Source organism: Pundamilia nyererei, unplaced genomic scaffold (assembly GCF_000239375.1).
Source record: "Pundamilia nyererei isolate P.nyererei 1_Seehausen unplaced genomic scaffold, PunNye1.0 scaffold00171, whole genome shotgun sequence".
Lineage (NCBI taxonomy): Eukaryota > Metazoa > Chordata > Actinopteri > Cichliformes > Cichlidae > Pundamilia > Pundamilia nyererei.
The window spans coordinates 1,315,888-1,333,093 of record NW_005187572.1 but is presented as its reverse complement, the minus strand read 5'-3'; the positions used below and the strand labels follow the sequence as shown (position 1 = coordinate 1,333,093).

Sequence of the window (17,206 nt, the reverse complement as noted above, 5' to 3'; positions counted from 1 at the left end):
GTTCATTGAGCAAAAATGTTTTCTCCCTTGGAGAAATCTCCCCATTGGACAACACATCTTTTGTGAAGAGGTCCATTTAAAAAAAAAAAAATCTGTTTCCTGGCTTTTATTTAAACACAAACTGTTTGACATTTTACAATGACCCTGATGAAGGCCACAAGCCGAAACGTGACCAACACGTTTCGGCTTGTGGCCTTCATCAGGGTCAGTTGGTCACTGAATAAAGTTGTTTCTCATTACTTTTGCTTGTGTAGTGTTGCTGGAGTCTCCGCATCAAATTAATTACAATAGTTCAGCCTAGAAGTAATAAATGCATGAAGTAATTTTTCAGCATCACTCTGAGCAAGAATGTTTTTAATTAAAGGGATCTTGCGTAAATGCAAGAAAGCAGTCCTACATATTTGCTTAATATGCACATTGAAGGACATTTCCTGGTCAAAACTTCAAGATTCCTCCCAGTGTTACTGGAGCCCAGGTAATGCCATGCAGAGTAAGAATCTGGTTAGACACCATTTCTAAGATTTCTATCTGAATTTAGAAACAGGAAATTAGAGGTCATCTAGGCCTTTATGTCTTTAAAATTATAGTGAGTGACATATAACCAGTAAGTCTCGGGTAGTCAACCTCTTTTGCAAATGTTAGGAATAAGTTTGGTTTCTACTTGATACTGTCACAGAGCTGCTGCAAAAGCTTCCTGAACTACAGAAGCCCCCTGACCCACCAAAGCCTCCATTCAGAGATCCCCAGGTGAGACTTGGCTTATTAAGTTCAAATGGTAGATGGTATGAAATCCAGTTTACTGTATACCCAGTGTCATCCATGGGAGTTTTTGCTTATCCATAAAATAAATGAAATGTTAGGGGCTTTTGCATGTCTTTTGCTTTCCTTAAATGTAGGGTGTGTTGAAGAGATGTGTAAAACGAAACGAGCCCAGTGTCCTACATTTAAAAGCTCGCGAAGAGATGATTTTTCCAGGTTGGTACACAGAGCCACAGCCATCTAAAAGTCTGGAGCAACGGCGCCATGAAGTTATCGACCTAACTTCTCAGCCATCCTCTAAAGATGCCACTGACCAACAGGTATTAGATGAGAATATGTATGAAAAAAGCCTACTATTAAAATTGCAAGAGCCAACGATCTGAAATCTTCAGCTCCCCATTCTGCCGCTTTTATACATATTTAGCTGCTAGAGTAGTTTTGTAATGCAGTGCTATTAAGCTGGTTCAACAAAATATTTTATGTGATTATAGGTACTGCTGTCAGTTTTTGTTTTCCCTTTTATACTATTTTTTTTATTACATGTTGGTTGTAGTTCATTCAGTTTTTTATGAAACAATGCCATTGAGTGACATGGAGGCGAAATCATCAGATTTCTGTCTTTTTGCTAAAGGTTTTGTTGTTTTGGTTTTTTTACTCATCCTTTCAACCCTGAACCATGAAGTAATTGACAAAATTAAATCAAATGTTTTTTCTTAATTGCATATAGTTTGCATGTATGAGCTTTAATTTGTATCATATTTGCTACACCGGCATTTGTGGCAATTTGTTGCTTAATACTGTGTTGTACAATTTATTTAATTTGGTTTGTTTGGGTTTTTTTAGAAGGTGCATCTTACAGTGGTAATGTAAACGTCTCAAAACTATCAAATATTCACCTAGATTAAGGGTTTAAGTTTAAGGGATTCATTCTGCCTGGTTTCTAGGCTAAAACTGTATCCAACTATGCATTGCTTCACTTTTTGGAATTGCATTGTCTGCACAAGGGGCCACAGGCTTAGCTCAGTGGGTGAACAGGTGACCATATTCCACATAGCCAGAGTTTAGTGGCGCAAGAACAAGTCCAACCATTGGGCCTTTGATGGGTGTCTTCGCCCTCTGTCTCCCCACGTTCCTGTCCCCCAGTTTGTTTTCACTGCTGAGCTATCCAATAAAGGCATAAACATGCCCTATTTTATGAAATCATGTGAATGCAATAACTGAAAAGGAAGTCACTGAGGATGTATGTCATAGCTGCATCTACTAGGAGGCTGAGGGGTTATTCTGGTGGCTGCCAGTGTTTATATATTTAACAGTACACGCTTTGAGTTTTTTTTTAATCAAATCCAGATGAAATATTAACACTCATTCTTCTACATTTTTGTGTGCAAACTTTGGCTTTCACCAGTTCTGCACTTTGAAATGCTTTAGTATATTTCAACAGCTTCAACATGTTCCTTAAATAATTCAATAATTACAGCAGTTCAACTCAAACCATTCAGCTTTCAGCATTCACACTGCATTTTCTTTAGGAAGTTAGTAAAGCTATGGTTATAAATCTTTTCACATCCATAAAAGAATCAAACTGTTATGAGCTTATGCAGTTTTTTGCTTACTTGCTTTAATGTAGGTTGTGCCAAAGAGACTTGTGAGACCTAAGAAACCGAGTCTCCAACACTTAAAAGCCTCTGAGCAGTCATCCACACCAAAAGATCTGAAACAAAGGCACCATGAAGCTGTCCACCTACCTCCTCTGCCATCCACTAAAAATGTCCAACAGGTATGAGAAGTCAATAGGTATGATTTTAAAAAAGCTTGCCCTTTAAAATATTGTGTGACCAGTCCTTGTCTGATGTCGCAAGCATTGCACACACAGTACAGAAAGTACTCTAGTCTAGTATTTATAAGTTAAAGTTAGTTAAAGTAAATACTGTGTCATAAAAGAGGTCCCTTGACATATTCAGGCAGCTTGATAATGTAGCGGTAACACTACACACCTTTGGAGTGGGAGTCGGAAGTTTGATTCCCACCCAGTATCCATTAAGTAAGGGTCCTGGTTAGACCCCCCATGCTAAAAACCAAGCCCTGGAATGGTGTGGCTACTTCTGCAGCCTGTCAGCAGCTCAGACGCGAAACATTTCACTGCGTATCGTACTCTGTATGATTGTGTATGTGACAAATAAAGCTTGTTTGAGGAATTTGTAATCATGGTAGCATATTTTACATTAAAAAGCAATATAGTGCTGTAGTACATCAGTAAACAATATCTATAGTGTACAGTGAATAGGTAGTTCCAAAATATGTCTAAAGCAATTTTCTGTCATAATTGCCACTATAACTGGAAAACTTAACTTCTCTCTTCTTTCCTCAGCCCTTAAAGGGTGTGATGTCAACCCCCCCTCTCCCAAGGCTTCCCATTAAGAGTTATATACAGCGGGACTATACTTCCAAATCTCAACTTAATGAGTACCACAGTACTGACTTTGTTTTGACTGACAGTCAAACTGTGATTTCGGAGTCTGATGGTGATGATGCAGGATTGCTAATTGTGAAGCGCTGGGAAAAGAACGTATGCAAGCTGCGATGCATCCCCTTCTTTGCACGCTACAGACTATGGAAACCTTTCTATGTCTGGCACAGAAATGTTCGTGCCAACAAGATGACTTTGGCCAGGGAGTCACTACAAAAAAATTTGTTTATTGTCATCCCGGTATGTGCATGTACAAACTGAGGTCTGTTTTTAGTGATCTCTAAATATTTTCAGAGAGAGAAAGTCTTTGAATTATACAGATTTTAATAAGAGTGTGGTTCTTTTATCATGTTCTTTACATTTGTCTATGTTAATCAGAATCTAAGTCCTGCACTGATGGATATTAGGAAAATGTGCTGCCAACTTATTGAAACGGGCTTCTGTCACGTGAAGAAAAAGTATGCATACACACTGCAGGAATTCCAGGACAGTAAGATCAAACAACTACAAGAGGTGCAGTTGTATAAGAACTTTTCATATATATATGTGTATGTGTATGTATATACTGATATTGTCTGTTTCATTACATTGGTTATAAGGTTATTATTACATTATTGCTTTCTTTCTTATTATCAGGCATACAGCGACCTGAAGGGGTTTCATGAACTAGTAAAGGAGGAGACAGTTTATACCTGTGGCCGCTACTTGATGGATGCTAAAGCTCGTGTTGGTGCGTACATGATGTGGATACTGTTTAAGACACATGCTGGTGGCCACGAACTAATTGCCACTGTGGCTATATAAGCCACATAGGTTAACCTTGGCTTGAAGACCTTTCTGAGCAGGTTGGAACTGGAGAGATAGTCTCTTCACTCTGAGAATCTGGGTTACAATGTAACCAACTGTTCTCTTTCATCTCTCTGTCTTACATATTTCATATGTAAGAGTCCATATGAACTCCATGTGTCCATAGGCTTATATGGACTCTGTATAATTCAAAGACTTCCTTCAGTGGACTCTGTAAGACACCATGAGGAAACCAAGCATATGCAGCTGTTCAGGCAGTTCAGGCATTAGGCTAGACCCCTGCTAGCCGCATGGGCACGGTCTGGTCAGTACTGTGGTACTGTACACTATAGATATTGTTTACTTACCATGGCCACCCTCTATAGGCATATTTATTCCACAACTTAAATAGGTGTCGTCCACTGGGCTAGCCATATTCTGTCTGGGAAATGTGCTGGAGTAATTTGGGTAACAATCACACGTCATATACATGTTATACAGGTTCTAAAAACTATGGGTGTGATGCAGTTTTCTGTTGCTGCGACTGTTGAAATGTGACTCTGAGAGTCAGGTAGCAATTGCCAACAGCACAATGTTTTTTGTAACTGTCTGGTGAGTTGGGTAGGATGAATGAAAGCAGCCTGACTTTTCCTCTGACTGGCCAGATTTCACGTGGCAAAAATGGCTACGACAGCAGGTTGGTGAAGCACCCAAGCTTTTCACTAGTTTGTGTAGGGGGAGACAACAGCCATCTCTGAAGAGGTCGGGGTGACCAGCTCTCTTCTTACAATTTAAGCAGACATGCTGATGTTACGCACACTACACGCATTATAGGTACTTAAAGAGTATCCATGCTGCGCTGTGGGGATGTAGGTTGCAGAGATAGTCTTGACACAATAGAGAAAGTTGATTTGTATATCCAGATGTAGATCACAAAGTTCAAAGCCTGTTCATGCTCGGTTTGTCACAGAACAAGAAAAGAAGATCGCATCAGGGACCAACATGTCTTTTTTCTTCAACCACGTCATCCAGTGGGTGCATTTTATTTCTGTCTTTGCTTCCCAAAATGTAATATGTTTTCTGTATTGATTTGTATATTAAGCATACTGTACTTTTTTGTTTTAATAACAAAACACTCACACAAGTAAATAAGCAAAATGGCAAAAACACAGAACAGATAATCATGGCTCAAGCACATCTGTCACACTAACGATGTCTTTGTTTCTTACCTGCCCAGCTTTGTTCGACTTGTTGACTATTTGGTTATCACCACCTTGCACAGCTGTGCAGTGAATGCAGTGGATGAAATACTGACTCTCCTGCAAGTGCAGGCAGGTCCAACACCCAGCAATGCCATCATTCAAAGCTGGACCCTTGACTCAGACGCTGCCACTGACTGTACTGAAAAAGAGATGGATGAAAAGGTAGGGGAGTTATTCAGTACAAGTAACTGTAAAAATATTGCATTTATTTTTGTAGCCATGAGAAATCGAGATGTCAAGAGAACACATTCTTGTTTATGCCAATATATGTATCTTCATCAGACTATTGAGTCAGAAGCTCCTCAATTCCATCCTGTATTCATGTCTGAGTTGATCCTGGACACAAACAGCTTGACTTATAAACCCTCTGAAGAGAACTTCTGGGTATGATTAGTTTTTACACTGTATAGTTTTTTGTTTCTAATCAGAAAATACCCATCAACATTATGTTTCTATTTCCTACAGGAGACTGTTGCAGATTTTATCAAGCATTTTGAGAACATGGTGACGTCAGTTAAGGATCTTACTAAAGATCCTATTTTTAATTCAGTGATTGAACCTCAAAGGGGTGAGGTTAGTGACGTTTTTCAATCTATTTCAACATATTTTCAACCTGCCTCATATTTATACTTAAAATTGTCAGATTTTTTGATATGATTGAAGTATTATGGTTATGTTGAATTCTAATTTGCAATTAATATGGGATTTTATTTGAATGTTTTATATGTTTCTGGAAGGTGGTAAATAAATATGAAAATGCACCCTCTTTGAAAGTTATCCTAAACAATGACGTCTACCTGCAAAGTTTAAAGCAAAGCATCCAGGTCAGTGTTTTTACTGTGTTGTTTTCCTACGGTCTCATGGCGTCCTGATAGCTTTGAACTGAGCTGCTGTATTTTTCTCCTTCAGAGGTCATTCCAGATTGTATTTGCTGCTGCAAACGTGTACTCACACATGTTTGAGCACTTTCTGAGAATCTACAAGGAGAATGAAAGTTTGGATCTGGATGCACTGCAGGGACAGGATCAAGGTAATGTGCAGTACATCAGCATCAACACTGTTAGAGCTTTCTGTAAATTTCTGTGTTTTTTCTCTTTGTTTTGAAAAGATAAAGGTTTTATTTGCCAGATAGTTGGACACTTAAAAACAGCACATTCATGTGTTGTCACTGGGTGTATCGTTGAAATATGACAAATGTCCTCCCTCATAATATGCTTTTTAATATTTATTTAACTTTTGCATTGGTCCTTTCGGTCCTTTCTTGGCCTGCTGCTTTTCTTTAATGCGTTTTTTTGTTATGGAAATGTTTTATAGTTTACTGCCCAGACAGGATCCATATGACTCAGTGTGATTTCAATTGTGTCCTTACAAAACATATTTCATTTTGTCTTTTAATACTTCAAGCTGTCACCAAATTCACATACCTTCAGAGACCATTACATATTATTATTTCTACTCCATTAAGAAAATTATTATTCTCTTCTTGTAGCCAGCAGTCAGTTTGCAGCAATATTTTGTTTTAGCATATTCATTCCACTCTCTGTTGAAGCCTCTATATCTTAGATCATAGCTTGGATCATAGATCCCACAGTTTGATTGTTCTCAGCAAATTAAATTGTTCTTTACAAGTTTGGCAGAGTCTACAAGTAAAAGTCAGTGTACGTAATGATATGGATATGACATGGAATCTTTCTTATCACTGTAGGTTTAGGTAACATTACAGGGTCAATCAATTGTTGTAGCCTATACTATATTGATTTTTTAAAACATTTTTTTCATTCTTAGTTTGATGGTTGTTATGTTTATTTTAGAACACCTTACATTATAAATGCTTTTAATATTCTTGGGAAAACGTTCGGTCTAAAAAAGCAAAATGGGGATATTGGACATGTTTCTGAATAGGAGAAAATAAAATAAAGTCACGAAGAATAATAAGTTAATAAGTTTTACTTGTTAACTTATTGTTCTTGTGGTTTGTTTACAAAAAGCAAAGAAACCACAAGATACATGTTATTTCCTTTTTTGCTGATAATTCTTGATTTTATCTCACAGATTTATCCTTCTTTCAAAAAGCGCTCAAGTTATACCCCACACAGCAAAAGGAAGCCGCGGGTATTCAGCAGAGGACACATCTCGGTTTACTGGTTGTGGACAAAGGACAGCTCAAAGAGAAGCTTGTGTCATCTTCCCTCCGAAATCTGGAGGTTAGGATTAGCCTATCTGCACATGCATGCAATACACTCAATAAGTTAGTCCACTAAAATGTATTTTTTTTCCCATTATTATTTTGTTTTTTGTTTTTCATCTAAATTTTACTCTTGATTGTTTTGGAAACATTTGGAAATGTTTTTGACCATAAAATGTGATTTAAGGTCATCAATCACATGCTCACCCAACTCGCTAAGAGGAAAGTAGACGCCATAGTGACGGAAGTTTGTGAGGCTGAAGTTAAACTAGGTTTCAGTCCTTCTACTACAGCTCAGCTGGCTGACTTTCTCACATTTGTGGATGAGATTCAGGAGAGGGTGAGACGCTCCTGTTTAATAATTAAATCCGATAAACCAATAAAACAGCAGCTTGTTTTCTTTTTCCTCAGCTTCCTTTCTCTGCTTTACTTGACTCCATATTTCCATTTTTTGTTTTGCTAGATTATAGAAATAAAAGAAGAGCAGAAATCAGTATCCAAAATGTACGTTCTGATCAACATGTACTCAGTTCCCACACCACCAGAAGATCTTGTGAAGTTTGCCGCACTGGAACCCTTTATTGAGTCGTTAAGCTCTGTCATGCTAAAGGCAGTGCTACAGCGGAATGGTACTATGGAAAGGTTTTGCAGCTGCTTGCAGAAGGATATAAAGGAAATCAAACAGGAGGACATGAAAATCCAGCTTAAATTGCAGGTATAAAAAGATGATGACTTTGTTTTTAATTTTGTTGTTATTTTTCTTTTTAATAATGCTAACTAATGGACAATTTAAAAAAACGAAATACATTTGGTATAATTAAAAACTTGTGGATTTCAATGTGTAGGATCCACAAATTCTAGACATCAATGCTGATTCATCACAAGTGCATCTGCTGTTGAGGGAGATCAAGATTTCCATAGAAAAGCTACAGGCCAAAGCATCCTCCTGCATAGCCTACCAGAAGAAATTCAAGGTATTTCTTCTTTCAATGTAAACATATTTCATAGAAATTAGATCAGGCCATAACAGTTTCAATGTGTGCTAAAAAAAAAGTTGTTACTTTAATTTTGTAAGCCAAACTTCTGACCACCTGAAAACAACTTACTCTCCCATTCTCTGTTTTTAATTAATAAAGATGGAGGTGACCAAATTTGAGTCACTGGAGCAGCTGACGGCAATGTTCAAGCTAAAGCAGTTGCTCTGGACCTCTCTGGAGCAATGGGACCCTTTACAGAACGGATGGCAGCAGGTGAGGTGCAAACGTTTAATTCTATATCTACAGCACTGAAAGTAATTCTTTCACCACCTGCTCAATTTGTGAGTGGGCGCAGGGAGGTTTGGGGTCTTCACTCACCTCGGTTCTGTTAGCCGTCAGGGCTGGGGGGCTGGGAGGAGGTGCTGGCCGTCAGATTGGGGTCTGGGATGCGGGGCCTCCCTGCTACTGCAGATAAGGAGGTGGTCCGCTTGCCTCCACCCCAGAGAGAAGGGTTACATCTCCTGGGTCTAGGTGCGGCTTGCCCCTCTGAGGGCGGGGGTACCTGGACCTGGGATATAGAGTATGTTTGGGGAGTGCGACTATCTGTGCAGTGTCTATTTGTGTCTGTCTACATGTTGGGTGAGTGCCGAGTATTTGGTTGTGCATATGGGGTGGGAATGCACGTCTGTGTCCGCGTACGCCTGTTCGTCTGTGTCTATATGTCAGGTTGGGTCTTAGACTCAACCTCTCTGGGTACATCTCAGGCCCTCTAAAGTACGGAGGCCTATCTCCCCTCACCACACTCCCTGCCGGTGGCTGATGCCCTCAGACGTTGGTGTGTTGGTGGTCCTTGTCGTCTGGGGCTGGGCGCTCATGTATGTACCGGCTCACTCCTGGTGGCCGATTGACGGGGCCTGGCGCCTGTGGCCCGGCTGGGCCCCTTCCGGGGGATGGGATGCCCTCAGGCCTCTGGCCTCTGGGCCTGAAGCTCGGTCCTCTCTGGCACAGCTGGCTGCCGGCAGAGCCCACGGGCACGCCACCGCAACCCCCTCTGGCCTCTGCTCCGTACCCTCATACCCTGGAAGACGGGGCTGTGGCTCCCCACACTCCCTAGCAGATCGTTACATGGAGAAACCTTTGGAATACAAGCATGCTGATCCACACAGGTGTGCACACAGGTGTTCACAGACGCGGACTACACATTTCTTGGCTGCTGCCTCAAAGCACATTGTGCGCTGTCTATCTTGCGTGCTGCACAATATCGTTTAATATTTAGTATCTACTGTTATCTACTGCTAGCTAGTTTGTTGTGATGGTGCTGTTTTTTATTATGTTGCTCTTTTTTTGTTTGCTTTCTCTTCTGTTTTTTTTCTCCATACAGGTGATCCAGGTGTTTTGTTTGTTTTTCTTTCTTTCTCTCCCTCTCTTTCTTTCATTCTCTCTCCCTGTCCTATCCCCCAGTCATGTCTGTCCCATTTGTAGCAACCGAAAATAAAATAAATACATAATTATAATAAAGGTCAATCAAATGGACCAATATGGCAAGGCCCTGATGATCCACTTGGTAAAATAAATCCGCTTGGCATCTTTCTTGGCCTTAAGACAACAATTCTGATGGCTAAAGATCCAAACGGGACACAAAAAAGGAAAAAGAAAAGAAAAAAAAAAGAAATGTCTGCAGTCTGAATGTCTGAACATACACTCACAAATACAAATGTTAAAAATGTGGAGCTGCTTTAAACCATTTTCGTGTCACTATATAATGAAATAAAAGCTGTCTGTATTTGACAAATATTACCCTGTTACCAGGATGACAGACAGCTAGTATGAACCCACAGAGAACGTGACTTTTTGGAATTGAAATGAAAGTACTTTGACCCACCCACAGCTGAGCCGTGTCATAGAGGCCACTCTGTGTGTGAGTTTGTGTGTGTCAGTCCTTCATGTCAGCATTCATCAGTTTGTTTGTGACTGGCAGAAACTTTGATGGCAGCAGCACAGTTGACCATGAGTGGTGTCACAACTACCAAAGGCTTAGTTGTGATTTTGACTCTGATGTGTCTGCTCCATCTTTCAAGTGCACTGATAAACAAGGACAAACTGGAGGAGCTGAAGGGAAATGTTGAAACATCACAAAAGGAAACAGCGAGAAGGAAGGCTGAAAATAATTTAGACAGAGCCTATGTTCCAGCTATCTTTGATGATTTTGGACGTCTCATGGATCCTTTGTGTGAAGTTATGAAGCCATTGTTGCTTTCTACATCACTGCTTAGACCAGTGTTGGATGCAATGGATGACCTAAAGACTTGTGATGGCAACACTAACACAACTAGAAAATAATAAAGATGAAATGTAGCATGTTAGTCAGCGTCTGTCTCTGGTATTAAATGTTCTGTATCTGTAAACCTTCTCTTTCATACTGTGCTGCCTCAAAATCAAAGCTAACTGTACACTTGACTTATAAACTTTGACAAGAAAAAAAAACATCTAAATGATTCAGAGAAGACTTTGAAGAAATTGCTGTGGTTGGATAAAAGTAATATCAAGCTGGGACAGGGCCCTATACACAAAATCTTGGGAATTTAGTCCCCTCAGCCAGAACACTGAAGAACACTGTGGATGGATCTTCCAGCATGACAATGACCCTAACATACCACCAAGGCAACAATGGAGCGGCTAAATAGGAAGCACATTAATGTTATTGAATGGCCAATTCAGTCTGTTGACCTGAATCCCGATAGAAAAATCTATGGAAGGAACAGCCATGCGACTGTTAAGATAGCTCTAAATCTTTTAGGATTAGAGAGTTTTCCATTAAAGAGAAGTGGGCCAAAATCCCTCCTGTGTGCAAACCTGGTGATAAATTACGAGAAAAATCTTACCGCTGTGCTTACCAGCAAAGGTTTCTCTGTAAAGTACAAAGTCATGTTTTTCTTTGGGAACAAATACTTTCACTTAATGATTTCAATTAATTACATGCAAAATAATTTATAACTTTTATGCACTGTTTATTTATATGGATATTTAGATGATATTCCGTCTCTCTCCATGAAAACAAGACACTGTTCATTTCTTTGTAAGTGAGCCAAGTTACAAATTTAGCAGGGGATTAAATGATTATTTCCTCCACTGTATTGCAAGTCTGTCCATGCATACACTATAAAGTACAGTTTATAAATGAATGCCATTAGCTCTACTGTGTTCTTTCATTTTATCCATCACTAGAGCACGCTTCAACAACTGGACATGGAGCAGTTTAGCTCACAAGTCAACAAATACAACAAGTACGTCAACCAGCTTGAGAAGGGTCTGCCACGTAACAATATAGTTCCCTGTCTGAAGAACAAGGTGGACGTGATGATGCACAGAGTGGGTAGAAAAAAGTGTTATGAAATATCTCATATTTTTTGTTTCATAGATAATGTTGCCAGCAGCCTCTTTATAAAATCATACCACATTAAAATATGGGCTGAAAGTAATAGACTGTTTTTGTGACTGCCCAAGTGGTATTTATGTGTTCTTTTTTTTAGCTGCCTGTGATCACTGATCTTCGTAACCCATGTCTGAAACCGGAACATTGGAAGACTTTGGAGTCTTTGGTGGGGACTTCCCTCAATGTGGATGAACTTACCGTAGCTGGTTTAGAGGAGCTCAGTGTTTTCTCATATGGCAAGGAGATTCAGGAGGTAAAATGTATATAATATGAGATTTGCTTGTTCTGCTTAGGAGACTCTGGGTACTACTGAGTACACAACACATCCTAATACCTAATAAAAGTTACAGATTGATTAGAGATCCCAAATTTATCAGCTCATCATTAAATTGCAACTATAGTTATGGCAAACTCCTTAGGAACTGACACAAATATTAACTTTTAGGTTTCAGGACAAGCTTCAGGTGAGGCATCAGTGGAGACCATTATCACAAAGGTATGTGGGTTAAATATAACTATTTATACAGATATTACATCTCATTAAAAGTACTAAATTAGAAGTTACATTTACATATCTCTCTATTTAATATACTATCCCCACATTTTATACCCAAATATGAGTAAAAGCCACTCAAATGTTACTTGATTTCAGAGAAAAAATGCTAATCTATTAGTGTAAAAGGGAAGAAACAGTTAGCTACGTTTGCATAACCAATTAACAAGACAAGATACGACACGTTACATGGCTATAACTATAATAGCATAAGAGGTCTAATGCAGCAGATGTTTCCACCATAGACAGGTTAACTGTTTTGGCTGCAGTGACAGATTTAGCACACTACTCAACACAATATCTACGCTCCTTTTGGAAATTCACGTTTATGGGAGAATAAAGATGCATGCAAAACGATATTTAAGAAATTCCATGTGTTACTGCGTGTTGATGAAGCACTCCTAATGGGTCTTGCAGGTGGAGGATTTGTGGAAGAACACAGAGTTTACTGTGCTGTCCCATGGTGACACTAAGGATGTCTTTATCTTGGGAGGCACGGATGATATCCAGGTTGTGATGAGTTGCACTTTCATGCAGTCTATTGTAAAACATCACCAGTGTTTCAGTATCTCTAAATGTTTATGTTTCATCCCTCTGTGTTTATTTATGTGTGAAGGTACTCCTGGATGACAGCATTATCAGTGTGGGCGCAGTGGCATCCTCACGCTATGTAGCTCCCATCAACGGGAGGGTCAAGAAATTGCTGACACAGCTGATCCTTTTTAACCAAACATTGGTAAAGTCTTTTAAAATAGTTTATTTCTAAGTGAAACTGGTTCAGCTGTAATAAAGGTTTGCTTTCTTAAATGCAGATCCAGTTTCATTCACATTGGCTTTCCTCAGTGGCTATAGAAAAGAAAACACAATACTTGCAAAATATATGATTTTTCAAAGTTTACTGAGTTCAGTAGATGGTTTAAGGGAACATTGTTGAGTTTTTTGTCTTTTTCATTAATTCCTATGCATTTTATATACTCTGTCTGCTCACTGTGTTTCTTTTTTTCCTTTCTAGGAGGAGTGGCTTACATGTCAAAGGAACTGGTTATACCTAGAAAGTATCTTTTTGGCTCCAGACATAAAAAGACAGCTGCCTGCTGAGTCAGAAATGTTTCTTAAAGTTGACAAGTCCTGGGAAGAGATCATGGCTAAAGTTAACTGGATGCCCAATGCTTTTGATGCAGCCACACAGACTGGTATGTGACTGTAAATGATTCATGACAGATGGGACTGTGTTTCAGCGGTTTTCAGCATTCTTTATTTTCATGGTTGCTGGTTTACACACACGGCTGTAGCTTTGCAGCTCACAGCTGAACACATCACCCACAACAACAACAAAAGACAGACAGGACCCAGTTCAGACTTTAAGCCGGCGAGGCACAGTGACCAAACACGATGCATTAAAACAGCATTGTAGGGATGTTAATGCTGAAAGACGAAGGCAGAATTACTGTACATGCAAATACATGCATTCATGAAGGCGACTATGCTGACACACTGCATACAAGCCTGTTGTTTTATCCCAAAAGGTCTGTTGGAGACTTTGCAGCAGAACAATGCTCTTTTGGATGAGATACAGAAGTGTCTGGAAGCTTACCTGGAGTCCAAGAGAGTCATCTTCCCAAGGTACTATGTACACATGATTTGTTTGTTTGTTACATGATAGAAAAGCAGGCCTGTACACTGTATTGCAGCTAGAAGCCTCAGATAAGAGTAGAAAAACAATGCTGTCAACACCAGACACCAGCAACTAGTATCTTCAGTTCCCAGACATCCCAGTTAAAATCAGATGGGATGCTACACAGTCATAAACACGGCCCTGTCCTCATTTTTTTTAAAAATTTGTTGTGACATTTGATGTTTTCTGTTGTGTGAATAAAATATGGTTGTATGTGATTTTAAAACCCCTTATTCCACCACACCAAGTATATCATATTTGATATGCAAGTTTTGTGCATTCTTTGAGTTTTTGAGACTTCTACAACAACAGTGTAAATTCTGAATTTACACACATTTTGAATGGACTGTTTTAAACTTCACTTTGCTTGATCTTCATAAAAATCTCATGCTGCCGATTGATTCATAAAAATCAATCGGCAGCATGTTTAATTTTTAAATGTAATTAAAGATGCGGAGTTTGAAAGATTCTTTGTGGATGCCGCGGTAATCTGGGTTCACCAAAAGTACATTTTGAAAGCAACAATTTTCATGTTTAGTCTATCGACATCTGATTGAAGATCATGGCAATGTAATATTCTTTTCCTTCCTTTAGATATGTTTCATAGACAATCTGATCTCTTAATGTCTAATTATTCATATTTTACATTTTTTGTTTTTAGAAAATGACAAACATTATTGTTAGATTGTTTGCATGCTGTGCTATGTACCTTTTGTCTGTGACTTACAGGTTTTACTTCTTATCCAATGATGAACTGCTAAAGATTCTTGCTCAGACACGTAACCCTCAGGCAGTGCAGCCTCACCTCAGGAAGTGTTTTGATGCCATCACTCGACTGGAGTTTGCTTTATTGCCTGAAGAACCTTCTGGTGCTCCAGAAATGTTGGATGATGGAGAGCAGAAGACCATATATAGCACAGACATCCTGAATATGGTGTCCCCTGAGGGAGAAAAGGTCAGGCTTGAGGAACCTTCAGTCATCTGGTCATTATTGTCTGTGTTTAATTCTGCATGTTATTCTCTCTTTAGGTCTTAGTTATAAAGTAGAAAAACTTTCTGATGTTTTTTACTCATTTGGCAGGTTAGAATTCCTAAATTGAACCAGTCATTGAGATACAAGTAAGATATGATTCTTAGGTAGCCAGTCATTTGAAAGCAAGAAGCTCACATGCACAAAATCTAAGAGAACAGTCTTAAAGAATAATATTATATCCTAATCACAAAGTATATGTAATTTTTAATGCAAGTGTGGATTTTATAGTTTGAGCTCTCTTTAATAAATACTCTCTTTAATAAATACTCTCTTTAATAAATACTACTTCTCTCTCACTTGGCAACCATCTTAGTATAGTAAGAACTATCTCAAGTGCAAGGACTTAGCAAGTACCAATTAAGGCATAAAAGGGACATCCCAAGTCTTAGTTTGCACCCAAAACTAGAAACATAATAAGACATGAAAGGTGATGTTATCATGGACATTTGTTTTACAAGAATTCTTTTGTTGACATCTGTTTGCTGCTCTGGGTTTTCTTATTCACATGAAAAACTCCAGTCTTTGCTCAGGTGTCAATTACAAAATAGTATAACAAGCACAAGAGGTGTAATCAAATCCTCAACCCTAACTGATTCTGTGGTTCTGTGCTCGAAGGTGGGTTTGGCTAAAGGTCTGAAAGCACAGGGAAATGTGGAAGACTGGCTTTGCAAAGTGGAGGAGGCTATGTTCTCCTCACTGCGACAGCTCAGCAAGGCTGCCATTGTAGACTACCAGAAGAAGTCTAGAGAGGAATGGGTGGTGGCTGGACACCCGTCACAGGTACACAAATACACACACACACACATACACACACACACACACACACACACACACACACACACACACACACACACACACACGTGTGTGTTAAAGGAAAGTTGGGTGCTAGAGCCTTTTAGACTTTTGAAGGAGCACAGGTGCATGCCATCCTGTGTATAGTCACTTATTAGATTGGCACTGGAACAGATCAGGAAATCATTTCATGTAGTTACTACTAAATTCCATTTTATAGGTATATTAACAATTAGCACTGCATAACTGTTTATGAGTCAACCAGACTCTTGCTGTCATATCTAAAGCTTTCATAGGTTTCTCAATTTATTTATATACTTTTTTGATACTTTTTGCTCAGTTTTTGTTTATAAAAGATCTAACTTCACTTTGTCTTTATGCCCACCAGGTGGTGCTGACCATATCACAGCTGATGTGGTGCAGGGACATGGATGCGTGCCTGGAGGGAGACCATGACCATTTTGCTGCCTTGCAGAAATTTGAAGGCACCAACTTTGAAGTAAATCACAGTACAGATTCTTTTACTGCTTCTTTAATTCTGTGGTTACATTTTAACCTCATCAAACAAACCTGGACTTTTTTTGCTCTTTAATTTCAACGTTATAACCCAAGGATGCTTGCTTGATTATGTTTCTGTGCACTCCAGAGACTGAATGCCCTAGCAGCATTGGTACGAGGACAGCTCCCTGCTTTACATCGTAATATCATCACAGCCCTCATCACCATTGATGTTCACGCTAGAGACATAGTCACCGATCTAGTTCGACAAAAGGTACAACAGTGTAGTGTTAGCGGGACACTGACTATAGTTACCTGATTTTTCCTGCGATCAGTGTTATAAAAACAAAAACAAGTTAGTAACAAGTCACCACCTTCAACTGACTTAAGGTTTTCTTCAGGTTGACAACAGGTCCAGCTTTGAATGGCAGAGACAGCTGCGCTACTACTGGGACATGGACCTTAATAACTGTGTAGCCACAATGGCACTGTCCACTTACATTTATGGCTATGAATATCTGGGAGCTTGTCCTAGGCTGGTCATCACACCACTCACGGTAATGGAGAATATAAAACTACATTCACACAAATGTAGAGTTCCAGTTGTAAGTATATTTAGACTGTTCTTCAATTTTGTGTGATACTTAAATAAAAAATGTCTAAGAATTCAATTTTAATTTTATTTAGCGCCAATTCACAACAACAGTCACCTCAATGTGTTGTAAGGTAAAAGTAAGACCCTATGATTTTATAAAGGAAACAATCAGATGACCCCTTTTAGCAAGC

General features: G+C 39.1%; 1 protein-coding gene across 1 annotated transcript in view; it reads left to right on the top strand.

Moving 5' to 3' along the window:
• dnah6 (dynein, axonemal, heavy chain 6) overlaps positions 1–17,206 on the top strand; it is a 57,642-nt gene that overhangs the window by 4,152 nt on the left and 36,284 nt on the right. Inside the window, exons 3-31 of the mRNA XM_013914100.1 lie at positions 677–747; positions 897–1,079; positions 2,387–2,536; positions 3,128–3,466; positions 3,605–3,739; positions 3,863–3,956; positions 4,983–5,043; positions 5,250–5,436; positions 5,557–5,658; positions 5,740–5,847; positions 6,012–6,098; positions 6,184–6,304; positions 7,327–7,478; positions 7,647–7,799; positions 7,923–8,174; positions 8,305–8,433; positions 8,596–8,709; positions 11,662–11,805; positions 11,967–12,122; positions 12,315–12,365; positions 12,840–12,932; positions 13,039–13,158; positions 13,435–13,615; positions 13,949–14,045; positions 14,827–15,052; positions 15,746–15,910; positions 16,311–16,421; positions 16,569–16,694; positions 16,822–16,977. Of these exons, the coding sequence (XP_013769554.1) occupies positions 677–747; positions 897–1,079; positions 2,387–2,536; positions 3,128–3,466; positions 3,605–3,739; positions 3,863–3,956; positions 4,983–5,043; positions 5,250–5,436; positions 5,557–5,658; positions 5,740–5,847; positions 6,012–6,098; positions 6,184–6,304; positions 7,327–7,478; positions 7,647–7,799; positions 7,923–8,174; positions 8,305–8,433; positions 8,596–8,709; positions 11,662–11,805; positions 11,967–12,122; positions 12,315–12,365; positions 12,840–12,932; positions 13,039–13,158; positions 13,435–13,615; positions 13,949–14,045; positions 14,827–15,052; positions 15,746–15,910; positions 16,311–16,421; positions 16,569–16,694; positions 16,822–16,977 (4,064 nt within the window). The remainder of the gene's footprint in view (positions 1–676; positions 748–896; positions 1,080–2,386; positions 2,537–3,127; positions 3,467–3,604; positions 3,740–3,862; positions 3,957–4,982; positions 5,044–5,249; positions 5,437–5,556; positions 5,659–5,739; positions 5,848–6,011; positions 6,099–6,183; positions 6,305–7,326; positions 7,479–7,646; positions 7,800–7,922; positions 8,175–8,304; positions 8,434–8,595; positions 8,710–11,661; positions 11,806–11,966; positions 12,123–12,314; positions 12,366–12,839; positions 12,933–13,038; positions 13,159–13,434; positions 13,616–13,948; positions 14,046–14,826; positions 15,053–15,745; positions 15,911–16,310; positions 16,422–16,568; positions 16,695–16,821; positions 16,978–17,206) is intronic.